The sequence below is a fragment of the Pagrus pagrus genome (assembly GCF_965226575.1).
Source record: "Pagrus pagrus genome assembly, chromosome: 1".
Taxonomy (NCBI): Eukaryota; Metazoa; Chordata; class Actinopteri; order Spariformes; family Sparidae; genus Pagrus; species Pagrus pagrus.
The window spans coordinates 24,370,700-24,398,626 of NC_140185.1; the positions used below are offsets into that span (position 1 = coordinate 24,370,700).

General features: G+C 39.3%; 2 protein-coding genes across 2 annotated transcripts; both read right to left on the minus strand.

Moving 5' to 3' along the window:
- Positions 1–371: 371 nt before the first annotated feature.
- lipca (lipase, hepatic a) lies at positions 372–10,087 on the minus strand. The gene is made up of 9 exons (XM_084347779.1): positions 9,872–10,087; positions 7,844–8,013; positions 7,430–7,609; positions 7,202–7,319; positions 6,838–7,071; positions 4,585–4,827; positions 3,239–3,353; positions 2,607–2,825; positions 372–1,031 (listed from the first exon to the last, which is right to left on the minus strand). Exons 1-9 carry the CDS (start codon positions 9,951–9,953, stop codon positions 899–901), a joined length of 1,494 nt encoding a protein of 497 aa, XP_084203905.1. The 5' UTR covers positions 9,954–10,087; the 3' UTR covers positions 372–898.
- A 2,668-nt stretch (positions 10,088–12,755) lies between these two features.
- aqp9b (aquaporin 9b) lies at positions 12,756–26,821 on the minus strand. The gene is made up of 6 exons (XM_084350135.1): positions 26,655–26,821; positions 25,854–25,980; positions 21,311–21,448; positions 20,990–21,108; positions 19,759–19,976; positions 12,756–14,719 (listed from the first exon to the last, which is right to left on the minus strand). Exons 1-6 carry the CDS (start codon positions 26,754–26,756, stop codon positions 14,557–14,559), a joined length of 867 nt encoding a protein of 288 aa, XP_084206261.1. The 5' UTR covers positions 26,757–26,821; the 3' UTR covers positions 12,756–14,556.
- Positions 26,822–27,927: the final 1,106 nt, after the last annotated feature.

The window sequence follows — 27,927 nt, forward strand, 5'->3', positions numbered from 1 at the left end:
GAAATGCATTAATAAACCAGACTTGATCAAATGTTTGCTTTTAATGTTTTTACGCAATATCAAATGCACTGTAGAATGTCATTTGTATAAAGCAACATTATGTAACTTCTTAACCTAATAATGACAGATCTTAAATCATTGTGATGGCACAGTGTCTTTAAATGTACAGTCAGAGTTAACTGTTTTCACATTAGAGTGAGTTACCAGTGTCAGCTTTTTCAACAGCATCTTTGACATTCTGGTGATGAGTCCGTTTGTCAGTACATGAGCAGTGCGTGTACACAGGTGTGTTTTAAAAAAACAGACCACACAGAAGAATAGAAAAGAACAGAGTGCATATTTATTGCTCTGGTTTGAGTTTGATTAGCAGATGATGTTATTTGAAGGAGTAATGCAGGTTTTAATGATGAGATTGATCATTTTATATAAGACAAAAAAAAAAAAAACTTTACATACTTTGGAACTAACGTCATCAAAAGGTCGGTGACTTCGTGTTCACTGTCTGGTTAATGTTTGAATTGGCAAATGCCCAGCTGTTTATATCCCCCTGAGAGACAGACCTTAATGTAAATCTGTCTGGCCCTGGTCAACTACACTGTGTGGCTCTGGTCAACAATGTGTCTGGTACAAAGGTCACATGCAATACGTATTTATAATTTTAACCACATTATCAAATTTAAACATGTTTAAATTAAATAAGTTTACAATAGGTGCTAGTTGTTCTCTAGCCTCAGTTTCCCAGGATTCAATTCTCCTAATAAACTTTAGCATTCAGCATTTCTCCAGTGCCAATTCTTTGAGAGAATTAATAATTCTTAATTGACTCCCTGAATCTTCACAGCCTCACTCTCTTGAACTTGCAGGGCGTCCATCAGAGATCTGCAGTCTGTTGAACAGACTAAGGCTCCCTCACAAGTCTGTTGTGCTTCCTTCTCCGCTGTTTCTGTGTTTCTTCTTTGCAGCGCACGTACACTTTATCTTGCGACACTTCAACTTGTTGGTCCTCATCTGTCATGGCACAAAAAGATGTCCTGGAAAACAGAAACAACGTTGTTGATAGTTAAACAGAAAGTGTGTGCTCAGTTAAGTGTAGCAGATAAATTATGATAAATGATTCAGTTTCTGTGTGTGGGGGGAAATAATCCACTAGGTGGCGTTAAAAGTCTGCGATGGTGTCGAAGCAGAAGGTTTTTTTCTGCTGGCAAGAATGGGGCACTGCAAAATGTTATTGTATGAGTACATTTAATCTTTATTGAGTGTGTGTATTTTTATTTCAAATAGCTGGTAGGATTAATAACTTAATATAAAACAATCCTCTAATAATAATAGAAATAATCTAATTTTGACTCGACTCTTCATGTCCCCTCCTGCAGTAAATGTACTCATCTGCTGTATTTAAGTACAGTTTTTATGCACTTGTACTTGAACTGCAGCAGTAACAATGATCCACTGATGAAATACATAAAACAATATGCACTAAAGGGTACTTTCACTTACTTTTTTCATTTATACCTCTCAACCCATACAACCTGGAATGTAGTGAATGATATGGAGTATTTTTATATTGAGGTATTCAGTGATGGAATGGCTGCATGTACATTACTTAAGTAGTAGTAGTAGTAGTAGTATACTACTTTGATTGATTTGTTTATTTAAGATTCATGCACTAAATAGTGCCCTTGAAAATATTGTACATTTTACTTGACACAATTAGTTACTAGTTGCTTTGCAGCTTCAGAATATTAAAGCAAAATATACATCAACAAATAAAAAATGCTACATATTATTATTAATGAAGCTACCCAGCAGTATCCAGATGTTTTTAAGCACCGTTACGTGTAAATGTCCTGCACTCAGGGTCTTACTTCGTCCTTCCGTGCATGAATTATTAAACCACAAAGTAATACATTTTTTCAATGTTTGTTTTTTACTCTGAAACAAGTGAAAATCCTGCCAATATTCTCCAAAATATGTTATTTTGAAGGCATGTAAAGGTCCGCTGTAGTATTAAAAGCAATTCAGGAATAACTGTTCAATCCCTTTACTTTCAGAAAACCAGACAGGTAAAAACAGTAATTTTAACTGGAAAGCCATAATAATAATAATAATATTTTTTCTTTTCTCTATCTTTTTTTGTGTCTGAAAATATGCCTGTCAGCTCCTGCACTCTAGTTGACATTATGCACTGAAAGGTATATTCTGTCTATTGGCCCTATATTTAGATAAAATTGGCCTTTATGGTAATCCAACTTTAAATAAGTTAAAAATGGCTTCCAAATATCTGTCCACTATAGTGGACACCATGCATGAAAGGGTTAAGTAAAGTACATATGAGCATCAAAATATACTTAAAGTACCAAAAGTAAAGGAACTGTAGGTAAAGTGGCCCATTACTGGATTATAGGTATTGACACCTAAATGTTTCAATACTTGGTTCAGGTGGGGCTAATCTCAGCCACTGTATAAAGTTTGAATGCACGATTTTTTACTTGTAGTATAGTATTTCTATGCTGTGGTATTGCTACTTTTACCCTAAGAGAGATAATTCAGCTTAAAAACATCTGGATATTTCTCCATCACTGGTCCTTTGTAATATAGAGCTGTACCTCTCCTGCGTCTCCCCTGCCTTGACGCTGATCTTGCCCACGCTCAGCAGTGGTTTCATCCTCCGGCTGCCCCAGGGAATAATGGTCTGCACCCGGTTCCACACATTCTTCCACATAGCCGATCCCTCCCAGTGCAATTTGAGCAACATCAGATCCCCTAAGTCTTTGTCCAGGGTGATCAGGAAGGTGAAGGTTTTATTACCCCAAATTGTTTCAGGACTGTTAAAAAAATACAAAACAGAGTTAGATTATTACTGCAGGGAACATCCTGCAACAGGCTGTCACATTTCTTTATTGCAAAGCAGAGATCCTCTGCTGTGATGTTCTACGAGTAAAGCAGGACAGCACATGAGATTTCCTCTCAGGCGCTTTGATACACAGAACATTGAATGATAACACAGTTGTCAGGGAATAGTGTCTTGACTAAATTATTTACTCCTCCATCCCCATTTATAGTTCTCTTTCATGCAGCAGCCCGAGTTGTTTCCATGTGTGTCAGCTGCTCTCCGTAACATGCCTTCTTTCTTTATAGTGCTGAGAGCCCAGCTGCATATTGCATGTGTCAAAGAATGAGAACGCTGGGCATAAATGTGATGTAATGTAAGCCTGATGGGAGGTGGTAGAGTACTCACACTGTGATGGAGAGGTCGCCGCTCTCCTCCTTTGTTCCAGAGAGGGAGATGGTGAGAGAGGGCTCAATGCTCTCCATCTGGTTGACAAACTGAATCCTGAACTGGTAATGATGAACTGCAGAGAGGGAAGCAGAAACAGAAGAAGAGATGAGGACAGATAGGCCGTCCAACACAGTCTGTTTTCTGTGTGTCTTTGCATTTTGTCAATCTGACCAAATCTGATTACGTGGAGAGCCAGACTGCCAGCACAAAAAGGCCACCATGCCACTTCTTATCATTTAAAAATGCAAATAGAGTAACTTTGAATTCACAGAGCCACTACCACTCACATTTTACATACAGGTACTATATACTGTAAAGCCATTTGTGGGGTTATCGTTCCTTAAAAACTGAAATTATAATGTATGCATTGTTTTCAGCCTTTTTATCTCACTGTCCCCAAGTGGCAGAGGAAGCACTCAGGTATTTTACTTAAGTACAAGTGGCAAAACCACAGTGTAGAAGTACAAGTAAAAGTGCAGAGTATTAGCAGTGTTGTTTAAAGTACCCCAAAGTCATACTTGAGTAAAAGTAAATATATCGTGCTAAAATATTATTTCGGTGAAAGTAAAAGTTGACCATGCGAATAGTACTTGAGAAAAAGTCTTAAAGTATCTGATATTATTTGTAATTAAGTATCAAAAGTAAATCATACATATATTTATATGCAGTACTGAATACTAGGGGTCGACCGATTAAAACCTGGCCATTATCAGATCCGATATTCACCATTTTTTTTAGATGATCAGAGTCAGTTTTATTTGATCTGATTGCTGATAAAATACATTAATTTATTAATAAAATAAATTAAAGTAACTGGTGACAAAAGTTATCAGATAAATGTAGTGGAGTAAAAGTGCAATATTTCCCTCAGGAGTAGTGCGCATTGTGATCTGTCTTTTTATTCTACCACTAGGAGCACCAAAGACTTTCTAGTAAAGATGTAAATGTCATCACAAAGATGTAATCACATTTTTAAAAATCTTTTGAAACAGCACTGTAGCTTTTAGCAAACATCACTCAGACCTGTTTAAACAGTGCTTTCATTGGGAACTATTTTCAGCGGTGGATTAATACACGATTTGTGCCCCAGTGAGCAGGACAGTATATGTGGGACTGACTCAAACTAAACCTCAGTGCCTATGTTTGTGATAGTGAACATGTCAACCTGTGCGATGATCTGCGCTAATTTCTGGATGATACTCAGCAACTTGTGCTTCAGTGTCAAATGATCAGTCAAGACTGTATGACAGTAGAGGTATAAATGTATCTTCAGTCTGTTTGAAATGACAGGGACAACCACGTACGTTTGTAAGGCATCCGAGAGCGTGTTTTCAGGTACAGCCTCTTGCTGGCGCCGCTGCGGACCTTCCTTATATTGTAGCCCAGCGTGTTGCAGCGATTCTTCCGACAGTCCAGACAGACGCCTTTGACAAAAGCGCTGTTGTCGCTGCACCTGTAGGCCATGCTCTGCTTGTCTTCATTCAGCAGAGAGTCAATGAACAGATGCACAGACCGCTCATGTGCACATTTCACCGTCTGCTCGAAACCTATCAGAGGAAATAAAACAATGGTAGACATTTAAAACTTGAGACAACGTGAGATAATTTCCACATATTCTCCTGTGGATTGAGAGGCTGTGGAATACCTTAATCACGGTGTCTGACCATTATTTGTGGATTGATTTCATTATGACCAAAGCCTGACATCTATCAGACTGTCCTCCTGTCAGATCCCCTTAAAGCGTCTCATTATGTCTAATCCTGCTCTGCTCTGAAGGCCCTTTCCTCTGAGCAGACTCCTGTAGCCTGGAGGCAGCTCAGCTCAGAGGGACGGACAGAGCGGAGGAAGGCACATGTTGCTAATTAACTCCTGAGGATGACAGATGCTTTAATGTGGCTCTTGCTGTCATATTATGCGGATGTGTTTTGGATTGGGAGGCACCATAAATCCCAGAGCCACTTGTGTTTGACTAGAGGGAATTAAATTCATCTGCCCGAACGCAGAAAGAGAAACTGTCAACAAGCAAAAGATGAATTGGTGCCCAAGATATTCATCCTAAACCAGTTATTTGAGGTGGCAAGACCAATTAAGAAAATAAAATGTTATGATAGCCAGAGGAAGAGGCAAACAAGTGAGCAGCAAAACACACTGCTTCACACATTCTCCTCAGATGCAGGATTGTAAATGGCAGGCAGGAGGACAAAAAAAGCTGGATGACATGTCTGATTGACTCCTGAACAAGAACTCCCTGCAACCTCAGAATCATCCAGACATTAAAACACAAAAAATGAGTTCCTGTATGCCTGAGAAGTAACGATATTTGTCTTCGGTCTGGATTTGTTCAGGGCTATTTTTTTCAGAAAATACGCAGAAGTGTTTAGGTTTAGTCTCAACACAAATATTGTTTTTGTTTTATCAATGTGCCCTGATGCCTTGATTTTTACTGTTATAGTTGATGGTGATAAATATATGTCAGTCACGACATCTGCTGGCAAGATTGCCAGGAAATGTTTGAGGATATTCATGGTTCACAGTACCAACAGATCTTTCTAGTGCCACCGCCAGGCTTAAATTATCAAAATCAACTGGACACAACGCCATAGACCATATTCACATGGCAGCCATTTTCCTCCAGGTTGGGAAACTCAAATGTGCTCAAATGCTGAGGTAAAACAACATATTTGATAGCCTATTAGCCACTGTCTGCTAACAGCTACAGTTAGCATTCAACCACTTCCTACCTAACATTACCATTGGATAGTGTTACACCATTTGACGGGAAAGGTGCAAATTAGTTCTAAAATATCAGCGCACATCTTGGACACATTTATTTAGGCCAGGAAGTGAAACACACAGGACTAGGTTTAATGCTAACATGAGCTAATGGGTCGCGCCAGATTATCACTATCCATCATCATCATCACTCAGGACGTCGTGAAATGATAACAATTTGTCAGATTCCCTACGTTTTACATGACTTGCATCTTGGAGCACAGTAGTACAACATTTTAACTTCCCACCCTGAGCGTTGGGTTGGAGGAAAAATGGCCGCCGTGTAAATGTGGTCTATAAAATGAAATTTTTCTCGAACATTCATTGTCCCCAAGAGCTTTGTCCTGTCATCATCCTCAAATCAAATTATCAACTTTGTACTCAAAATATTGGCAAAGTAATGGCTGACTCTCCATAAGATGCCCTGACCTTTTTTTATGGCTCCACGATGATACCAAATCTTTCAGTTTGTATAGACAATATATGAAAAACAATTAATAGAACTCTATGAACATTTCTGAGCGTATTCATGGTCCCTAGATGATAAACCTTTTTGTATTTACAGTTTACAGGACATTTCCTCCAGCCTGACCTCAAGGCAATTTTTGCATTTTCTGCCTACCGCAATAAAAACAATGTTATTTCAGTCTAATAAACATTACAGCCTCTCGCGGCCACTTGCAGACCTTTAGCTTTTATGGTTCCTAAATGATCATATTATATAGTACGCACATAAATGTTTTCTCATAATTTTCTAAGCTGTTGCATTGTGTTCTTCACCGTACCAAGGAGCCCGTACTGGGCTATGTGCTCATAAATGTTTTGCAGGTCGCATCCTGGCTGGAAGTCTCCTCCGTTGGGGTAAAAGTCATAATGGGCCACAGCCTGCTTGATGCCCACACTGAGGCCCATACGTTCATGGGTGAAGGTGTGGATGGCGTCCACAAATTCAGCGTCATCGGGAGACAGTCTGTCTGTGGGAGACATGCCTTCAAACAGGGGCCCCGCCGGATCAAGACCTGGACAATATACAACCAAGAACCAGTTTGTTACAGATCACAGAATAAATACGTTTAAAATCCAAAACATCCTTGTTTTGGCTGGGAATATAGAAAGCACAATTATCACTGAACCCAGTAGAAAACCCACCAGTAATTCTTCCAATCTTCTCCGAACCTTCCAGATAGCTTCCAGCAAATCCAGAGATGTGAGCCCCAAGGCTGTAGCCAATCAAATGAGCCTTTCTAAGTTGGAACTGGTAGTGTACCTGTTACGGCAGGAACATGAATGAGACTTTTGACAACTTAAATCTGGTTAATGCATAGAATAATTAAACAGTTTTAAGCAGCTTCCTTCAGTAGAGAAATTCCCCCTGACCTGAAGTGACTGCAGCAAGTGAGCTATGTCTTTTCCAACAGTGCGAGTGCTCTGTGCAGCTGTGGGGTAGTGCTGGTGAGCCAGGAGCAGCCAGTCTGTAATCACCACGTTGACGTCTATTAGATGTGTCTTCAGGGCTGTGGCTAACCTGTGCACCCAGCTCTCCATCATACCATCCACCTGAGGAAAAACAAGACTGGCTGTTAGATATGTGTTTGGCATGCTGGTCTTCAGAGTCTCTGCAGGAATCTCCCCGCAGTCCTGCATGTTTACTTCTTGTTATCTCACTACATCTCAGGGTTTTGATCTATGCACAAACTCTGAAACGGTGCCTGCAGCAATTCCCCCCCTCACTGCTCCATGTTTTGTATCCAGTGGTTCAAGTCAGTGAAGTGGAAGAAAAGTTGACCTTACCGACCACCCGTGAGTGATGATGATGAGGGGATTACTGCTGTTGAAGCCACAGGAGGTGAGAGTGTGCAGCTGCAGAGGGTCCAGCGCGCAGTTTTCCTCACCTTCTACAAACAGGCCGAAGACTGAACTGCTAACATGCGGCGTCAGGACTCCCCTCTGCTCTTCGTCCGCTACAACCAAAGAGCAGAGCAGTTATCTGTTTGTTCTTCATGATAACTCATCAGAGGATTGCTGCTGCAGGACTGGATGTGTTTACATTGAGGTGAATTATTAGAAATAACGCAAGGAAATTCACTTAATTTGTCCTCTTGAAGCAGAAGAAATGTTTTAATGCATGTATTGATGCAATTATCTGATATAGTTGTTTTCTGTTGAGGCCCATTTGGACTGGAGGCTGGTGTGCTTCCAGGTCATGCAGACCTCTTTGGCTTATGCACACAGATAAGACTTCACAGACAGATCCATTAAATTAATCTCTGCCAGACTCTTCTTGTAATTTCTTATATAAACTCCTCCTCACTTAACATGATTCAAACCACAGCCCAGAAACCTCAGAAATCTCATAAACTTTACAGATCCACCTCCAAAGAAATCTATCATTACATTTCCTTCATGGTTTGTCACTGATTCATGTCCAGTATTCGTAAAGTTAACGACGTCAGAAACCCAGGCGCCTTAACGCTCATTCCGATGAGCTCTTGTCGCTGATATCAAGCCCACGATGAAAACATTGACTGACTGTAATCATCAATCCATCATCCATCCCTCTGCTCATCAAATCCCACATTTTACTTGGTGTGTCTTCACTTTTATGATTGTTTACCCGTTTGAGCATGTAGAGCAATTACAAACAGCCTCACTCATTAGTTACAGAGCACAAGAGTGTACTTTACACGTCTCAGATGATAATTTGATTTCTGAAGTGATGTTCATGTTGTTTTTACAGTGAGGAATTTCCTCAAACCAACCAAAGAAGGGATTCATATTTGTGATGAACAAACTAAAAAAAAACACAATTTAAGCAGATTTACATAAAAAAAAACACAACAATAAATGTTTAAGACACTTGATATAAAACAGCTCAGTCCTGTACACAAATTTGACAGCAGCTGTTTCAATATTGTACGTACTATCTTTTCTGCAACAGCCACAAATAGTGGTGTAATAATTCATTCACTATTCAATTTGAAATATGAATAGTGCCAGAACTGAATGCATCTTACAGAATGCAATGACAAGTCCCTTAAAATGGGCTTTTAATTTGCATTTTAGTTGTTTAAAAGAGATTTTTAAATCTGAGAATTATCAGTGGAGTTTTGCCTGAACCATTGAACTAAACAATCAAACAAGATGTGAAGAAATCCGGATATATTATCTCAGCTCGAGCATGAAACAGCTGCTTCTTTACAAACACATGTGGTGCAGCGGGGCTTTGTTCAGACCCACAGAAGTTTATTTTTAATTCTGGAGGAGAGGATGAAGTTTGTCTGTAAAATTACTCAGAATCTGTGCAGGATCAAGTCTACCCGGTGTAATCTTTCCATTTAATCCGGTCGTGCACAATACATATTGTATTCTGATATTTTCATGAGAGGTAATAATGCACAAAACACCGATTTAATCAAGTAAATACTTCCACACCATGTAGTTTCACGCACAAAATACATTGTGACTGTATATCGTAAATCTGAATAAACTTCAGATAAAATTTGCTTCAAGAGGTTAAAGCCCAAATTTTGAAACGCAGTTTGGTGCCCCCTCTCTGAAAACCGTCACGAGGAGCTCGATATCGATTACATAACTCGTAGCTTCTGATATTTGAACTGCCAGCTGATTGGGAGCTGTACAGATATATTTAGGGAGTCTTGTATTTTTTACTTTTGAACTATGATGACATCAGACACACCAATCCAATTATGTAAATATAACCAAACTTTTGACCTGTCAACATCTAGACACAAATACAGGCAGTTACACCAATGCAGCAAATGTCTTTATGGCACGATTTTAACATGACATTTCACTCACCTGCTCTGCTTCCTTTGGTTTTCTTTGCTTCATTGAGGTGATATGTTAACAGCAAATAGCACAGGATTTTGACCACAGACATTATTAGTCCTCTGTGTCACTACTTCTCCAACAGGTGAAGAGAAAGCCTTAAAATCTTTGAAGGGGATGCAGTTAATGAAGAGTCTGAAGGTGAGTTAAAGAAGCCTCATTACTGTCCGGAGGCTTGAAATCAGAGTGTGAAACACATTGTACTGTAATGTACAGACAGAGAAAGGACACAGGCAGTAATGGTTTATGGATAAGAGGGATTTGGTCCTGTCCTGATTGGCTGGAGGCCGTGTCGTGTAGATCAAACATGTTGTGAAAGAGCAGAGATATGAACGTGGGAGGGGATCTGGTACTGCTGATAGTGATTGTGAGCTAAAAATGACCCCAGACCCTTCAGTCAGACCCTCTTCATGTCTCATCTACAAGTGCAAGAAATGCAGTTTTAACAGAACTACCAGCTTCAAGACACACTTAAGTCTGTGGACAAAACATGAATGACTAACACCTTCCAACAATTGGATTTTCCTGCATTGTTGCAACATGTTTGAACAGTTGAAACAATTTGTGTACCTGGTGTACTCACAGTCTATCAGCAGAGTGTGGTCACAGATCATCTGTTTTGTGCAGAATCATCCAAAAAAATCAATTATTTTCATGGTAAATTACATAATGACATTCTGTTTTGAGAGATAATTGGTCAAATCAAAACAGTCCTAATTTTTTCTGTTTGTAATGTTCCTATCAGCGAGTCACTGGACTGTTCTCAAGTATCAGTTTGTCAGTAGATGGTGGGCGAACACAAACAGTGGTCACATAATGGTCATGGAGACCTTTACAAACCGGAGCCAGCCTGGTACTGCTGACTTTTCTTTTTTTCTCTTTTCGGTTGTTGAGTTGTTCAGTTGTATCAGGATGGTCAGCAACTAACTTAAAAGTTGGCAACTTGACTAAATGATTGATTGTTGCAGCTCAACTGTAATAAGTATGTTGACAATATGTTTTGTAATCTGTACAATAATAATAACAAACTTAAATTAATCTAGATTTTTTATATCTATACCAAATCCAAATATATATATTTTTAATTTATTTATTTTAAAAAAAAATGTATAGTATTTTCCCCCAACATACCATATGACAACTGAGCTAAACTCAGCTTATGATGAATTGGTGTCTCTATGTCTGTCACCTTGTTTTGATGGAAGGAACTTAAAATTAATCAGCTGAAAGACTTTAGTGAATTTTCATGTATCGCTCTATATTTTGAAATAAGCAAGGAGAAATCTCAATTTGTGCTCAATGTGACTAGCTGCACATAGTGTCGATATTTGATGCTGATATTTAAATCAACTTAGGCTGCACCATTCAACTTCTTATATCAACCACTATATATTATTGATATGATAAGGATCATAGAGGCTGTGGAATGTGTAACAGTGATACAGAAACATGTTTAATGTTATTGTCGGATGTATTTATAGAATATGTCTATATAAACTGTGCCACGGTCCAAACCAGGTCAGTATACACTCACATGTAAACACACACGGACACATACAGTAGTTGCATTGTTCAGGCTTCAGTGAGTGTGTTTTCTACATTAAGCATGAACAGAATAACATGTGAGACCGTGAACACGTTCTTTAAAGCCTCAGCTCGGTCCAGCAGCAAAAGAGTTAAAGTCTCAGTTTATCTACGGTGTGATGTCACATCTGCAGGTGAACAGTTTGGAAGAGCAAACATGGAGAACCAACCAGCTTTTCCAAGTACTGTGCGTCTATGTGTCTCTGTATGTGTGTATGCGTGTGTCTGCATGTGTTTGCATCTGGGCATGCTAAACAAATACACACAAATACAGATGTTTATTCAGTTCAGACAGAAAGCAGGTACAATACTATAAATCAGGCGAAGTATGAGAATGAAACTAGGGGAATACTTTGATATGAGCAAAAGGCTCATGCATAGCAGCTACTGTGGCCCATTATTACGTAAAGCTATTATTATTCAAGTCAAAGAGAGGAAACCCTCTGGGGAGGAGCTCTGCAAGCACTGAACCACAAAAACGCTCTTCATCCATTCTCAGTTCAGTTATATAAGCCAGTTCCAGTTGTCTTCTTTTAAATTTTAATGTATTTCTGATGTACTTGCTGCTCCGCTCCCATCGTGATCGGTAGAATTGCTTTGTAGTTAAGCACTCTGCAATACAGTAATGATGGAAGATTTTATTTTTTGATTAAATGCCTGTACCTGATCTATATAGTGTGAAGACCAACAGACCCTTTTCACAGCAGATATTTTGACTTGATTAAGCAGCAAAAGCTCAGGTGTGACCGATAACTTTAACAATGGCTCCATTTAAGTGTCCCAGTGAGCCATGTCAGTGAGTGAGCATGCACAACACCAGAGTCCTGAACCAGCTCACCTAAATTGAATGCAGCCATCATTGTTGTTTAAAATTCAACGGCAAATTTCACAGCAGACACTTTGACATGTCATAGTAAGAAAAAGCACAAGTGTCGTGTTACTAATTACACTTATGGAGGCTCACTTCAATTCCCAACTACTCCAAGTCCAAGTGTCCCAGTAAACCATAACTGCAGCAGCTCAGTGGAATTCAGTCATCATTCATTTCATTATTTACACCTGTGCTTTTTTAATGTGGTATGTCAAAATGTTGTCAGTAAAAAGGCATATTTTTCTTATTGGATAATAAAAACAATGCCTGTCTGACATTATTATCACTAAAATAAAGAGCAAGTGAGTGAACAAAAGTTCTCCCTGCAAACATCTAAGCAGGAGATCTTCAGAAAGTGATTTAACAACAAGTCATTTCAACAAACTTTATTCAATAATACAATAACACAGAATACTGTAAAACAAGCTGATTCAGACGGATAGAACTACCTTAGAAAAAGCAACTTTAAACAAGCAACAATAAACAAAAGATTTAAAAGATTAAAAGGTTTCTTCCTGACAGGCTGCCGCTCAGGACAGAAGCACTAAGATCAAAGTTTAGGACTTCAGGAGAGATGAGTACCAACACATACACCATTTAATTAAACAGCTGGAAGTGAAACAAACCTTCTGCTGCTTTTCAAACATGCATACTGTAATTATTCTGATTCACACGTAGGCCACATACAGGGTTGTAACACTACACGGTTTGACACTACAGTTTGACACTACAAGTGTCAAACTGGTTGTGGTGAAAGCAGGACTTCACAGCAAAATCACTCTTTGATGGTTGTGCCACCGACTTTCTTCACATTTTTCTGTTTGACAAAAGTAAAACCATCAGATGAAAAAACAAAGATTTTAAGATAAGGGATTGTCACGTCGCCAAACAAGAGTTTACACAGGTACAAGCTGTTGTAAAATGACATTCAGTGCAGCACAATATAATCTCACACACATAGTCACATTATTTTTAAGCATAACCTGTTGACGTTGTGTTTGTCTTTGCAAATTCACATTTCTGTGCTCACAGTATACGAGCAAAACGAAGCTCAACAGCACAAAGGGATGTCCAGTTTAAACCTCAATTGTACATTTCCAAGAAGTTTATTTCCTTCTGTGATAGTTTGCTGTTGTCTAAGCCTAAACCGTGCCAAAACTCTGTTTTATTTCACATTTTACTTCAGCTCTGAGGATTTATTTTGTAAACAGAGTCAGTGTTTGCATATTGCCACTGACAGCACTGATCCAAACACAATTCATCAAAGAATTCAGTGACATTCGTAAAAGTTTCTGCTGCGAAGAAAATTCAACATCAGGGTTTTCTTGCGCAGATAATGGAAACTTATATGTCTTTTGTAAATGTCATATTTATCTAAATTATGGCTTTTCAATATCAAGGATGCCTGTGATGAGCAAATAATCCAGCAATGTGACAGCAAGTATATGTGGGGATGAGTGAAAAAGTCAGCAAAAACAGTCAAATTTAAGGCTGGATCTTCTACATTAAAAGTTTTAGCAAGATAAAGCAATCAATCACACATTGTTTTCACACATGCAAAGGATTAAGTGAAATAGAACAAGGAAGTCACTCCACAAAACATATCACATGTATCACTAAAAACAATATAAATAACCACATTTCCACATGAAATCAACTGTTGTTGTTGTTCATAAGTGCTACGTTTATTTAATGCCCCTGTTCGTAAGTTAAACTGTAGTAAAAATATAAATGCTGTACAGAAACTTGGCAAATATTTCTAACAAGAGGAGACGACCCCAGTTAAGAAATAGGAGACTACAATGAATACTGCATAATGCAGAGGAAACTCTCCATACAAGGTTATGATTTCATGGATTCAGAGGAAAAGCTTTACGTCTAAAGAGAATATTTTCCTCAAGACAGTTTAATATTCTGATATATGAAAGAGCCCCTGGTGCTGGCAGGTGAAATCTGAAACCTCTAAATAGAAAGACTTTCTACAAGAAGAGGCTTGAAAGGCTTCATAAAACATTCATGCATATTTTACAAATCACTATGAAATTGTGCAGTCGGATGCATGCTTCGTCTTAAACCATTAACTGTAAATTTCCTTCGAATTTAATTGTAGAAATGTATAAAACTGCTTCATCTGGATGAACATGTTTGCCTTCTGAGGGTGAGAATCAGCTGCTTTGTCACTTTGCTTTTGTTCTAGATTTTAACTCATAGTTATTATCTCGTATTTGTCCTGGACGTTTTTCTCTTCCTGTTTTTCAGGCTCGGCGTGGTGCAGCTCAATGAAGAGAAAGTAAACGCCAGCTCCAACTGCTCCGCCGACCATGGGCCCCGCCACAGGGATCCACCACCAGCAACCTCCAGCTCTGCAGTGAGGGGGACCCATATACATCAATTATTATGATAGGGTACAAATGATCAATGCATTCACTGTTTACACAACATGCTGCATGAACAGGAAAATCTTTATGAGCTCAGTCAAGAAAATTAGTCAAGTGAAAACTAGTGGCACGGAGACAGGAGAGTCTGATGTCACACTCATGACACATGGGGTGTAGAGATGGTTCACATTCGGGTCATCGAACACAAGACAGTTGCATGACTGCAGATTAAATAGAACGTTTGATTATTTATAACTGGGTTTAAAAGAATAATTAAAGATTTTGCTAAACATGCTTTTTCGTTTCCTTGCTGCGAGTTCGACGAGAAGATCGATACCACTCTCATATCTAAATAAATGTAAGGCTACAGCCAGCAGCCAGCTAGCATAGCTTAGCACAAAGACTAGAGGTAGGGGAAACAGTTAGCCTGGCTCTGTCCAAAGGTAATTAAATATGCCTATAAGCACCTCTTTAACTCACAGATTAACAATGTTATGTTTGTTCTGTATGAAAACCCGAAGCATAAAAACGCAAACATTTTTTGTTTTGCATTGTGACAGTAACGGACTAATGTTATTTCATGTTGTTGTCCCCTTCACTGTAATAAAAGTTTGTAGAAATGAGGATAAAAAATGTCAAATAACAATGGTAAAAGACCATAAAATCAAAAATAGAAATCAAGAAACAGTGCTTCACTGTAATTTGTAAAAAGAAACACAATTTTACTGTGAAAATATAGAATTTTGGTAGAAATTTCTCGGAAAATAACATAATAATGCAAACAAGTAATCAAAAGTGTTTTCTTGTATATACATTGCTTTACAATGTGCTTTATTTGTTGTTTCCTTTGTAATTTATCTCACCATGATGAACAGCCTATCCAACAGCCGACCAACTGTAATGCCTCATGTGTTTTAGCATATTTTTTACACCAACCACAGCTGACGGTAATTTATCGTAAAGATGAAGTTTGCAATAAAATACAATTTTTAAAAATAAAAATAAATAAAATGTATAGTATAGCAGTTATTTTTAAAGTGTATTAACAGATTTCTGTTTTTCTTGTCATAGTAATCAGTTGTAAACAAAACTGTTCTCAACTGTGAAATTTACAGCTGCCAATAAAGCATACCGTAATATCTTTGACACTGTCACCGTAAAAATTCTGGACACCATAGCGACCAATATTTTACCCTAAATTGAACATAATTTTTTTTACAGTGTATATATGATTTTTGCACCTGCTCATTAGGAGCGGTAACACTCACACACCGACGGCTGTACCTTCCGGAGCAACAAGGGGCTGCCCAAGGACACTTTTGAGATGCAGACTGCAGGGGTCTGGGATTGCCCCACCGACCTTCCAATCAGTGGACAACCGCTCTACCTCCCTAACTTGTACTTATGGCTGCCCTGATACAAAAACAATGCAGCATAATGAATGCCACTACTGAGCTGCATTATGGGAAGTGTAGGATCCAGCTTGCCCCATACTAGACTAGTCACGATATCTAAGCCCTCTGTTGCCTCACTTTTGATCACTGTTTTGGTTTAATCTGTCCCCTAATTAAATAGAAATACAGTATTAACAAGATGCAGTACTCTCTTAAACGAAATCATGTACACTGCCTCTCCAATCTGGATGTTTATGTCCGTATCATCCTACCTGAGGCGAGTTATACGCAGTTATCCCAGATTACAGTAAAGTCTTAAGGAGCCCTGTGTATTAGACCTACTTCATGTGTCCTCATTCTGACTGTGGCCGACCTCAGACAGAGCCGGAGGGAGATTAGAGCCCTGCTGGTCAGTGTGGCTGTTAGGAGCCTTGACTCCCCCAACAGGTGAAAGAGCTTCACTTAACAGAGCTGATGCGTGGGCCTGAAAGTAAACAAGCGTCTGAGCGAGTCATCTTTCTCTCCTGTAGGCATTCAGGAAGTAGGCGGCTGGATTATAGACTTTAATCTATCGCCACAGCTAAGATGATCAGGCAAGGAGACAGACAACCAGTGGGTCACATTGACGCCATGTGGACATTGAATGGAGCCAAGTGCCGTCCTTCACACTCAAGGCTAAAAAGGGACGTGATGTACATCAATCCTCAGTCTACATTACACTGCATTTGTAGCTGCTGTATTTATGTCATAAATATAAAAGATTATGTCAGATTTAGCACATACTTTATGCATGATAGTAGGGGCTTATGTGTGCGTTAAACCTTTACATTTATAAAGTCATACAAGCCATCTGGTGATAGTTAAAGCTGTGGTATGGGGACACAGAGCATCAGAATCTGTATCTTTAGCCTCCACCACTTAATATTATGTAATCTTCATGATAAATCAAGAATTCTGCTTTAAAACATCCTTGTATTAAACATTTTAACTGCCTGTGGTTATACTGCTTTCACAGAGACAGCATTATTGTCCAAGCAGTGTTTTGTTCTTAGTTTGACAACCACATATTCATGCCAGCAGTGACGTTCACCGACACTTTGAAGGGCAGGGGTCAGTGATAAACTGGGCACTGAGGGCCAAGACACAAACAGCATGTATCTAAACAGAAACAACATGTGAGAGAGGGAAAAAATTATTTTGCGGGTATTCTGTCCAAAAGTAAAAGTGTAATTTACAAAAAGTGACGCTAGCTACCATCAAATGAAAAAAGCTGCAATTTCTGAGGTTGTACGTCTCTACAGAGTTGTAAGAGGCTACAGACGGCATCTTTTGAGCTGTTCAAGGACACTCCTATGAACGATTCATCACCTCAACAGAAAACAGGATATTGCTTTCAGCAGAAGTTAGAGAAAAGCGGAAGATACTTTGCTGACACAAACGTGACTTAAAGGATCTGGAAACTCTGAGCCTGGTATCTCATTGGCAGCGTTCATTGGTTACTGCAAAAAGCTGCTCAATGGAAAAGTGCCAAGGGTGGATGAGAACAGCTCCTAAAATGTTCAGAGCGTTGGATATTTAAGAGTGCGAGAGTTAACATTATACAGTTTATCACGGCACAAAAAAACATGCCAAAAACAGGTATTCAAGCAAACAGGAGGTGCCAGAAAATACTAAAAACAATAGTAGAAAAAATCAACAATTTTCCATAAAAATACATTATTTTTTTGGCCTTTTACTGTTTTCTGTAAGGATACTTACACCCATTTTAAAATGAAAATGTTATAATACAAATAATCCTGTTTAAAATTGCAGAGGAGTGCTGCTATTAGATATCAGCTATTATTATCTTTTCATCAATTCATCAGTATTAATGTCTGTACTGTAGAATATTAAAAAAAAATACAGGGAAAATCTGTAAAAACAAACAGGAAAAAAGTCCTTGAGAGTCTGACCGTCTGACCGTATCGTCCTCAGAGCCTGAAAAGGCGATCAGAGAAATGTGTTCGAACTTTCCAGGGATCACACAACTGTGCCTCAGTGAAAATTAAAGAAAGGAGACTCCACTCAGTGATTATCAGGAAGAACAATGGCAACTGATGTCGATATCAACAGAGAATCAATATTTTAGTCGCGCACAGGCAATCGAAAGGTCATAAGAGTTTGTTTATACAGCCTTCAAGGTTTTAGAAGTCAGAAATATTCCATAGGAGTACAGTATACAGAGTCAGCTGCTGCGAGCCATTTAGTTTATATACATGTAGCGTGACTGCTTTGTTTGCATTCTTGACAAAGTCCAAATTGAAAGTACGACAGGGATGCACCTTGTCCTCTCCTGTTTGTAACGTGCAGACAGTATCTGAAATGTACAGCTCTGTGAAATAAGACTGGCACCTTTGCCGTGTGGTATTATAATTGTTTTGTTCTATTAAACTGCGGTTGCTCTTTTGAGAGGTTGACCTGATCCGGTTATTTTTATCATAAAAAACGAGGAATCCTTTCCTTCTAACAAACACCGAAGCTCATAGTTGTAAAGTAGTGACCAAAATATACAATATGACGACATTGAATCAGCTAATATTTTTACAATACAACAGTGTGTGATGTGAGAGACGTCACTCGCAGTGATGAATCTACAGACAGTTACCACCTGAATCAACTCTCTTCTCCTTTGGTTCAGTTCATTGTTGAACTGTCCGACTCGCAACATTACTGTTTTGGTTCACTCTCGCTGTTCTCGTGGCTGCAACAGACAGCTGCTTTCAGAGAAAAGGCTCCAATAAACCCAGTGCTCACTGTCTGCTCAGCACAGAAATGAAGACAGACAAAGGAAACGACTAACTGGTGAACATAGGTTTAGCAGCTAAAGAGTCAGATATTTCTCTCAGGAGTTGGTGGAGACCAAAACAGAGCTAAAAGACACGACTAAATGAATAGCATGTTGTTCCATAACAAGTTTGCAATATTAATGTAAAAGGTGAATTATGTCAATTGCTGTTTTACCAATTTGTCTCCACAACATAAAAACAAAACCAGGAACAGCTGTGCTGTCTCTGAGAGAAGAAAGGAAGCAAGAGAGGATGAGGAACATACAGCCGTGGCCTTTTGGTAATAAAGCATTGAATATTTCATATTTATGTGCATGGAATCTCTCCCGGTTCACTTAAATCCCACAGCCCTTCTTCAAAATGCAGGAAATACACGCCTGGTCTTTGAAATATTAATTCAGATCGTCAAGAGAGAAGAGATGGAGCTATGTTGCTCTCTGTGTGGGAAAGGAAGAAGCAGCTACTTGGTTAAAATGTTACATCACACATCCACTACATCTCAGGCGCTGGTGAGCGTGAGAGCAGCACTGAATAATGGACTTTTAGCTTGTTCACACAGGCAGCCCACAAAACATTTCTGCAACTTTTTGTTCCTACTGGGAACGTTTCTATAGTGACTAATTTCCCTGACGTTTCAACATAAGTTTAAACTAGTCAAGAGTTGTAAAGTAAGAAAACCCCCAGAAACCAGAAACATTTTACAAATAGTTTGAAAAAATATTGTGTCACATCTTAAATGCAACAGTTAAGGTTAGCAACGTTTAATCGACCAGTTGACTACTCGTTTCTACATCAGTACAATTACCTGAATACATCCATGCCCCACCCGGCCACAGCCGTGAAGAAGCGCGGGCCGAGGTCTCGTGCCGGGTTGATCGGATAGCCACAGTTCAGACCCATGGACACTCCGATGGCCATGATGATCAGGCCGATGCACAGAGGCTCCATGCCTTTTGGAGCGCCAATATTCTTCCTGTCCGTGATGGCCAGGATGCACAGGATCAGAGCTCCGGTGGCAATTACCTTGAAAACAGAAACATCAGGCAATACATTTCAAAACATCTACATTGATTGTTGTTGTTGTTGTTTTTGAGTTACCTCATCTGCGGTGGTGACCTCTGCCCTGTTATTTTGTCTAAGCTTATTATGGGGCTTCCCCTTTCCCCTGCTTTTAGTCTGTATAAGACAGCTTTACTATATCGGCCCATATGGCCGTCTATTAAGAAAACACTACAAAGGGTAGATCATTAAATTATATAATCTTTCACATTTTGAACAAATGCTTTGAAAACATTATAAAATATTTGATTTTACAGATCTAATTTGAGCACTTAAAGGTATACAGTCTGCGATTCACATGCATATTCCCAAATATCAAAACACACCGTCAGAACCTGATATTACTCTTAAATTCTCGTCAGGTCAGGTCTCGTCATAACTCTACACAATAACTGAAAGTTAATAATTCATGTTTCTCAGGCTTTGTTTACATTAGCAATGCTTGTAAACATCACCGTAAAACATGGATTCACTTTGAAATATAATAATTTAAGTAAAAATAAACCCAACTCATTAGACCTTTAATTCCCTCACTGCCTTCACAAATGCGTTAACTAACATCTGCATCTCATACACATCCAGGACGGATGCAAGTTATTCTAGGAATCGGAGCAGAACTGTTCATACATCAGTAAACAACTCACATGTCCACTGATGCTAAAATTCGTACTCATGACTGCACTAAATGCTTCTCTGTATGCTCTGGTGGCTCCCACACACACACGATCCTGGTGGAAATTATGTCACTGACATCAATAATTCCATTTATATAAGAGTCAAATCCCTCCAAAGCTAATAACAGATAAACAAAACATGTTTTATTGTCATGTTATCAGGAAGTTTCAATAAACTGCAGACAGTATTATTATCCATGTGGATGTAGTTAGGCTTTTTTTATTATATCTGACACTTGTATATGTTATAGAACATTTTCTGGGGGAATTACACATAAATTTAAAGTTAGTCTGAAGCCCCACCTGATCAACAAACCCATTCAGGACTGAGAGATGTTTTGCAGGATAAGACGCAAATATGTTGGCAGTGGCATTCACACCAGTAACAACAAATTCTCCATCGGTATATTCCATCAAAGCATCTGTGAAACAGAAAACACAATATAGATCAGTGACTGTTCATGCAATTACACTAACATGCTCCTCTAATATGTGTAGTTTTGCCAATTAATAAATCTGACATAAAAACAGTATCCAAATATAACAAGGAAAACACTCTGTGAGAGAGGGAAATCCTGCTAGACAGTTTTCTGTTAGTGATGATGTTTACACATTTACACCCACCATAATACAACCCATAGACAGCACAGGATCCAGCAAAAGCCCCCAGGAACTGTGCCAGCACGTACACAGGGAACTTCTTCAGAGGTAGCTTCCCAAGGATCACCATGGCCAGAGAGACCGCAGGGTTCACGTGAGCTCCTGCAACAATGCAACCAAAAGAGATGAGCAACCTAAAAACAAAATGAAGCTTATTTTAAAAAGATGGAAGTGGAAAAAAAGTACCAAAATGTTTATGATCCAAAACATGCCAATTGTTTTCTAAAGTAATCGTGATATTTAGTCTATGAAAAATGCCGCAAAATGTCCACTGCAGTTCCTAAAGCCCCGTACGACCAACAGTTCAAAACCTAAAAACATTCAGTTCATCAAACATGAGACAAAGAAAAGCAATACTGAAATGCTGAAACCAGCATGTATTTGGTATTTTTCATTGAAAAATGACTTTTAAGAGAGCTCCAATGGTTGGTTTTGCACTCGACTGTTATAACTGCCAGTCTCCTGTTGAAAAACAATCAAAAACCTGGCAGCGACATTACCCACAATGCAACTTGAATGCTGACAGTGTGCTGAGAGGTTCTGTTGTGCTATGCTAGTAGCACTTCAAGCTAGAAGTGGCCCACAGAGGTCTGGTAAGCTCACTTCTTTCTATCTCCACACCTTTTTCATTCTCAAAAAACTCGTAGTCTTCAGTCTCAACCGCCACTGGTCTCACAAGTCAATTCTCATCCCGGTACAGGGAAAGACCTTCTGGCTTGTTTGCATTTCTTTTAAGCAATCACAATTGTCATGGGTGGCTCTAAAGACAGGACACTCCTGCAACATGGCACCGTGGGAAACTTGGTTTGCACGTAGGGAAGAGATACCTTGGATAAAAATGGCTAAACATCCAAAAAAGAGAGGGTAACAACTGCTAGCTTGTTTGTACCAGCGACCAGGTTAGTGTTCGAGTCACTGGAGGTTGTTGTTGTTGTTGTTTGATGGAGTAACAGTAACAGAAGAGTGACACAGTCCAGCAGCATTAAACAACAAACAAATAGTCCACAGGTTTGTAAAGGCAACCGAGAGAGACGTGGAAGGTGTCGTTTTTCACGTCATGTTCGATCCGCTCACATCTGGCCAATAAAAAAGTGATTACAAATTGTTACATAGAGCCCTTTTAAAAGATTTACCATTAAAAAAGTTGGCGATTATTTTTCTTTTGATCGACTAATTGATTAATTGACTAATCGTTTTAACTCTAAATCAAACGTCAAACATCTGTGTGCATTTTAAAGTCTCTTGTGTCCTCTCTTAAAAGACAAGGTAAACTGAGTTCAGTGGATTAAAACAGTCAGTGACAGGCTGTCTGATCATTTAGCGCCTCTGTTCAAGCTGCTCATTCATTCAAAACGTTTGGGGTATTTTCAAACAAAGAGCACCGGGTTTGTCGGCCTGTTTTCATATACTCCACATTGTCCTTCAGAGGCGTGTTTGAACACATTCCAGCCAAATGTTACTGGGCTGTGATGGCAGTGTGGGGTCATTTATTTAACACTCTGGGATCTTGGCTTTGACCTCGCTGTGGTAACACCACTGGGGGTATCAGCCATGCGCCCATTGTTAATCTCCCCATCCTGTTCACAAACACTGACCACGACAACCAGCCAGACCTGCCTGTCTGAATTGCATCTGACATAATCTGCTTGAATCTGCTTAAGGCACACGTAGACTGCAGGTCATTAGAGTGACCATGATGTGTCACACTTACGGTACACTGTCATCTAAAATCTGAGACTACAAAGTGAAAACAATTGTGTTTTCTTCTCCTATGGAGCCGCCCTGCCAGGGAAGCCTAGAAAGCCAGGCTTGTCACACCTGACCCCCCTCCTCTCCAGAGACCCATGCCCCAGTAAAGCTCATTAGTCCAATACCTATGATCATCTTCAGAGATGTCGTTGGACAGAAGCTTCCCACTGAGCTGTGGACCCCGGGGCTGAATGGCCCAGTCATGCAGCAAAAGCTCTCCATATATTAACCTCCGTGTCCTCGGGCTTTTCTGCTATTCCTCTGAAGCTTTACAACTCTTCTCATTAAACATGTAGCACAAGTAAGACTGTAACACGAGTCAGAGTGATCACAACTGCCATCATAAACAAGACAGAGATGAAAAGCCTTATTCACACATACATTCATATATTTTTCATCTCTATCAAACTTGAATTTCTTGCAGAATATTTGTAAATCTTTTCAAATATGCAAAAATAAACTCATGATTACAGAGGATCTGTGTCATCCTGGGACTTTTTAGTTGGGAATTGTGTATAGCATGGTCTTTTAAAGGTTTTAAAGGAACAGTTTGACATTTTCCTGTAGGAAAAACACTTCCTCTGTATCTTGCAGTAGTTTAAACCAGAAGATTTATACCACTCTTATGTTTGTATGATAAATATGTAGCTGAAGCCAGCAGCTCGTTAGCTTAGCTTAGCATAAAGACTGGAAACCGATGGAGACAGCCTGTTGGCTCCGTCCGAAGATAACAAAATCCACCTACCAGCACCTCTAAAGCTGAGTATTCAATTAATTAAAATTAAAAACGAATTGATGTTTTATTTTGCCCTTTTCTGTATGGATTAAACAAATGAATCGTAACCAGCCCAGTCGCCAGGATATAATGTAAGCAGTTAACATTTCTGCAAACCACAGATACGTCCAGTGCTGACATGTGAACCAAAGGTGGCATATCACGCTCACACTATATGCTTATTGGCGGACTTTCACATCGGGAGGTGGAGGGGCGTTATTACAGACAACCAAACGGCAGACCGCGGTTTGAGTCACATCAGTGGATATTTTAAAGGACACCTGGGGACATTTCCAGCAATTTTGTGGTGACCAAAAGTGACTATTTTTCATGGGAAGCCGGACCGTCTCCATCCGTGATCGTGGCGACCAAAACAGGTATTTTAAGTCAAAACATGATGTTTTCCTAAACCTAACCAAATGGTTTTTTTTTGCCTTAACCTAAGCAGAGCAAAAGCCCAGCACTGTGATAAAAGAGAAATATAAAATTCAACTGAAACAAATGTAAAGTTGCAACATGAAGAAATGTCCAGTTTGAACTTATCTGTGGTTTTGCACACAGATACTAGTAGCTGTTGTCTCCTGCCTCCTAGCTGTAGCTTCAGATTTAACGGGCAAATATGAGAAATTAAGTTTATCACCTAAAATGTTAAACTATACCTTTAAACATGCAAAAAAAAGTAGTTAAAGATAGTTAAAAGATAGTTGATAATTGAATCTAATTTCCTGGGTTGGCAGGTAGGGCCGGCCACCTTCTCACCTGGGACTGAGACTCAATAATCACCATCTCACAACTTGCACCTTTAAGCTTTTATCACACAGTCAAATGCAACAACATATATATGATCTCTTCTCTCTGATTTTGATGATTATTCACATCCCAACTGTGATGCAAATGACCATACAACAACTCATGAAGCCTGCACAGTGCAACCCTTGATTGCTGATTAATGGACACACACTTTTTTTTGGCTCAGACAGCCCACGAGAAGCAGTGTGACATTTAACAACAACCTTCCTGTCCCTATCATTACAAGGGATGCACAGAGGACTCCTATTGCTGTAATCCTTGAGGAATGTAGCCTATAATGTCCCATTTGGACATCAGGACACAATATCTTCAGCCCTCAAGCACACTGACACCACTCTTACACTGAAATTCAGACCACTACAGAGGGTTATAAAGCAATAGCACTTAATTTAATTAAAAAAAAACATTTTTTTATATTAGTATAGGTAATTCTGACCTTATAGACCAGAAAAGAGGTCCCTTTATGTTAAATGATCTCTATTATGTAACACTACAAGTCTATACGCTCATCTTTATAGGTCATTTATCTGGATCAGTAAGCTAATGCAATGACATAAGTCATCTGAGATGAGACTACATCGTAATCTTTTCTGCAAAGGTTTTTTCACGTAAAAGCTTTGAAGATGGAGGAAACAGTGGCAGTGAGTAACCTGGAGGAGAGAGCTGTTGTTGCTGTGAGAGCAAAGATACGGCCAGAACATCCAAGACCAAAGATCGCATCTCCACCGCAGACAAACACTGAGTGACGACCTTTGTTACCAGCATGTGTGTGAAGCTTTCTCCAGACTGAAATATCAAATAATTATATGTTCGTACTTGTTTTTCTATCACTGAAAAAGCCCAGAGAGTTGAGAGACAAAGCCTTTTTGTCACTTAATAAGTGAAAGGTTTGAAAATGTTTTCACATTTTGAAATGTTTTGTGAAAAACAGCTGTTTTTCCTCCGTTTTGTGTCACTGTGAACTGAATATCTTTGGGTTTTGGTGTTTGCTCGTACAACAAAAAGCAGAACAAAATATGTCTTGGGCATTTTAATGACCAACTGTCTAATTGAATAATAATAATGAAGAGCATAACCTGCAGAATAATGAATAATAGAAATAATCATTTGAAAGTGGATGATTTAATATTGTAATGCAGATGAGCTGTGAATGTGTCAGTGTGCTTCTTTTACCTGACACTCCCCCCGCCATGTAAACAGCCATCATGACTCCCAGAGTGAAACCAACGTGGATGGTCAGGGGCTCCCCGAGAGCCCCTTTACTCAGCACCGTCTGGGCCACTGAACCACATCCAAAGAGCTGGGACACAGACAAGAACAAAAACACAAAGGGTGAAGGTAGAAAGACTCATTGTTTTTAATTATTCCAATTATAGCCGCCATTAACACTAGCCCTCTTGTCCAACAACAGCCTCCGACTGCCACAGACAATTTGTCCAGCTTGGAGCTCGGAGAAATAATGAATCCCCCCACTTATTAGGTAAAAGGCAGATGAAAGAAAAAGAGGGCTGTTGTGGAAGCTGCATCACTCCTCTGATCTGGCACCACAGAGGGCTGACAGGTGGAGGGCAGACCAGTCTAGAAACACAGCAACTGTGAAGGAGGCAAGTCCTTCAAGAAAATGAGAAGCAAACACAGAAAAACAAAAATGTTTTGCAAAGTGATTAATCATCCCCCCACATAACAATAACTTATTATAGCAACAATAATTCAAATGCTCTGTTACTTCTGGGGGAGTTGTGAGGAAGAAAAACAGTCCCACATCAGCCACATCTTGGTCTGATTGTCAGCAGCAAATTACAGCTGAGCACATAAAAGAGCAAAGCTCCAGAATATACTATCTGTTAATAGAGACATCTGAGAGACAGCAGTCAGAGTCCCCGGAGACCCAGTTTGACACCTTATTAGCATACTGGTTCACAGCTTTAAAGCGGCTGTTTAAGCTGGATGACAGGTGCAGAGGGAGGTACTCACGATCAGGACAAATATCCCCAGAAATTCCGCCAGGAACTCCTTAAAGATGTCCCGCCTCAGGCCAAATCTCTCCTTCATCTTCCTCTTGCTCTCATTTTCCATTTTTTCCCCCCTCTCTCTCTCTCAGCCTCTCTTTCCTTGATGTCTTCCTCCGGCCAGAACAAACAGCTAACAAACTACGGAGGGAGTGTGTGTGTGTGTGTATGTGTGTGTATGTGTATGTGTGTGTGTGTGTGTGTATGTGTGTGTGTGGTTGTCGGTGCAGGTTGCCGCCTCCCACTCGGTGCGCTCCGACCGTGCAGGCCGGCGGACACGTTAAGCTTCCTGCATCTATTCCCCTTTATAACCACAAGGGGTCTAACTTTTTATTAGACTGACTGCAGGCAGCGACACGCAGACCTGACTGCTGCTTTTATGTGAGACACACACACGTAAAATAAATCAGGCTGGAGGATGTATGAGGATTTTTACAAATGCAGTTATCGCAAAATAAATTTGAAAATCACTGCCTTTACAATTAATGCATGAAAGATAAGAAAAGATAAGATATTCATCCTAATGGACACATTATGACATGAATAAATGAGAAAGACAGAAAAACAACAGAACTGATTATCTTCAACTTGTTATCATCACCAACAATTATATAACTTTACAAAAAATGGTTTCATATTATTTACAGCCGTGTGAGTGGCGCCTTCACTTGCCCTGTTATTGACAACACTGACATATAAAGCTGATTTATCTCTTTATTTCAAACAATTTGGGGAGATGAGGGAGTTTTTAAATCTAAACCTCGGCTCAGTGTAATTGCAAATAACAATAATAAAAAAAAGTGAAAGATTTTCAGGTCGGTGGAAAGTTTCATTCGCGTGTGGATGATGTTAAATGTAATAAAACACGGAGGACTGAGCTGTTTTCAACGTGCAAACATAATCGCCTTAAATTCAGATTACAACCCACACAACACATGTTAGTTTAAGATAATAATAATAATAACAACACATATATTAATTAAAGCCTTTTTTGGATTTTAAAACATTTCAAACCAAAACTACTTTTTAAATTATCGTCGAGTAAATTCATTATTAAAACCTCAATAAAAAAAAAAAAGCTGTCAATTCGCTTGTATGAACAGGCATGTGTAAGAATCTTTTACATATGGTGGTTTAATTTATTTGGCCTGCTGGATGATGAAATGAAAAAAAAAAGACTAGTATTTCCCCGGAGAATAAAATACACATGGATGTTGAATTACTGAGAGCTGGTGTCC

What these genes read in the sequence shown, in the direction of transcription:
- aqp9b (XM_084350135.1), bottom strand. Translation starts at nt 26,756, where the DNA reads ATGGAAAATGAGAGCAAGAGGAAGATGAAGGAGAGATTTGGCCTGAGG. An exon ending in CATGGCGGGGGGAGTGTCAG is followed by an intron (nt 21,449 to 25,853) that starts GTAAAAGAAGCA and finishes GCATTGTTGCAG; the next exon opens with GAGCTCACGTGAACCCTGCG. An exon ending in TGTCTATGGGTTGTATTATG is followed by an intron (nt 21,109 to 21,310) that starts GTGGGTGTAAAT and finishes TCTGTTTCACAG; the next exon opens with ATGCTTTGATGGAATATACC.
- lipca (XM_084347779.1), bottom strand. Translation starts at nt 9,953, where the DNA reads ATGTCTGTGGTCAAAATCCTGTGCTATTTGCTGTTAACATATCACCTC. An exon ending in ACTTGCTGCAGTCACTTCAG is followed by an intron (nt 7,320 to 7,429) that starts GTCAGGGGGAAT and finishes CTGCCGTAACAG; the next exon opens with GTACACTACCAGTTCCAACT. An exon ending in GAAGATTGGAAGAATTACTG is followed by an intron (nt 7,072 to 7,201) that starts GTGGGTTTTCTA and finishes TATATTGTCCAG; the next exon opens with GTCTTGATCCGGCGGGGCCC.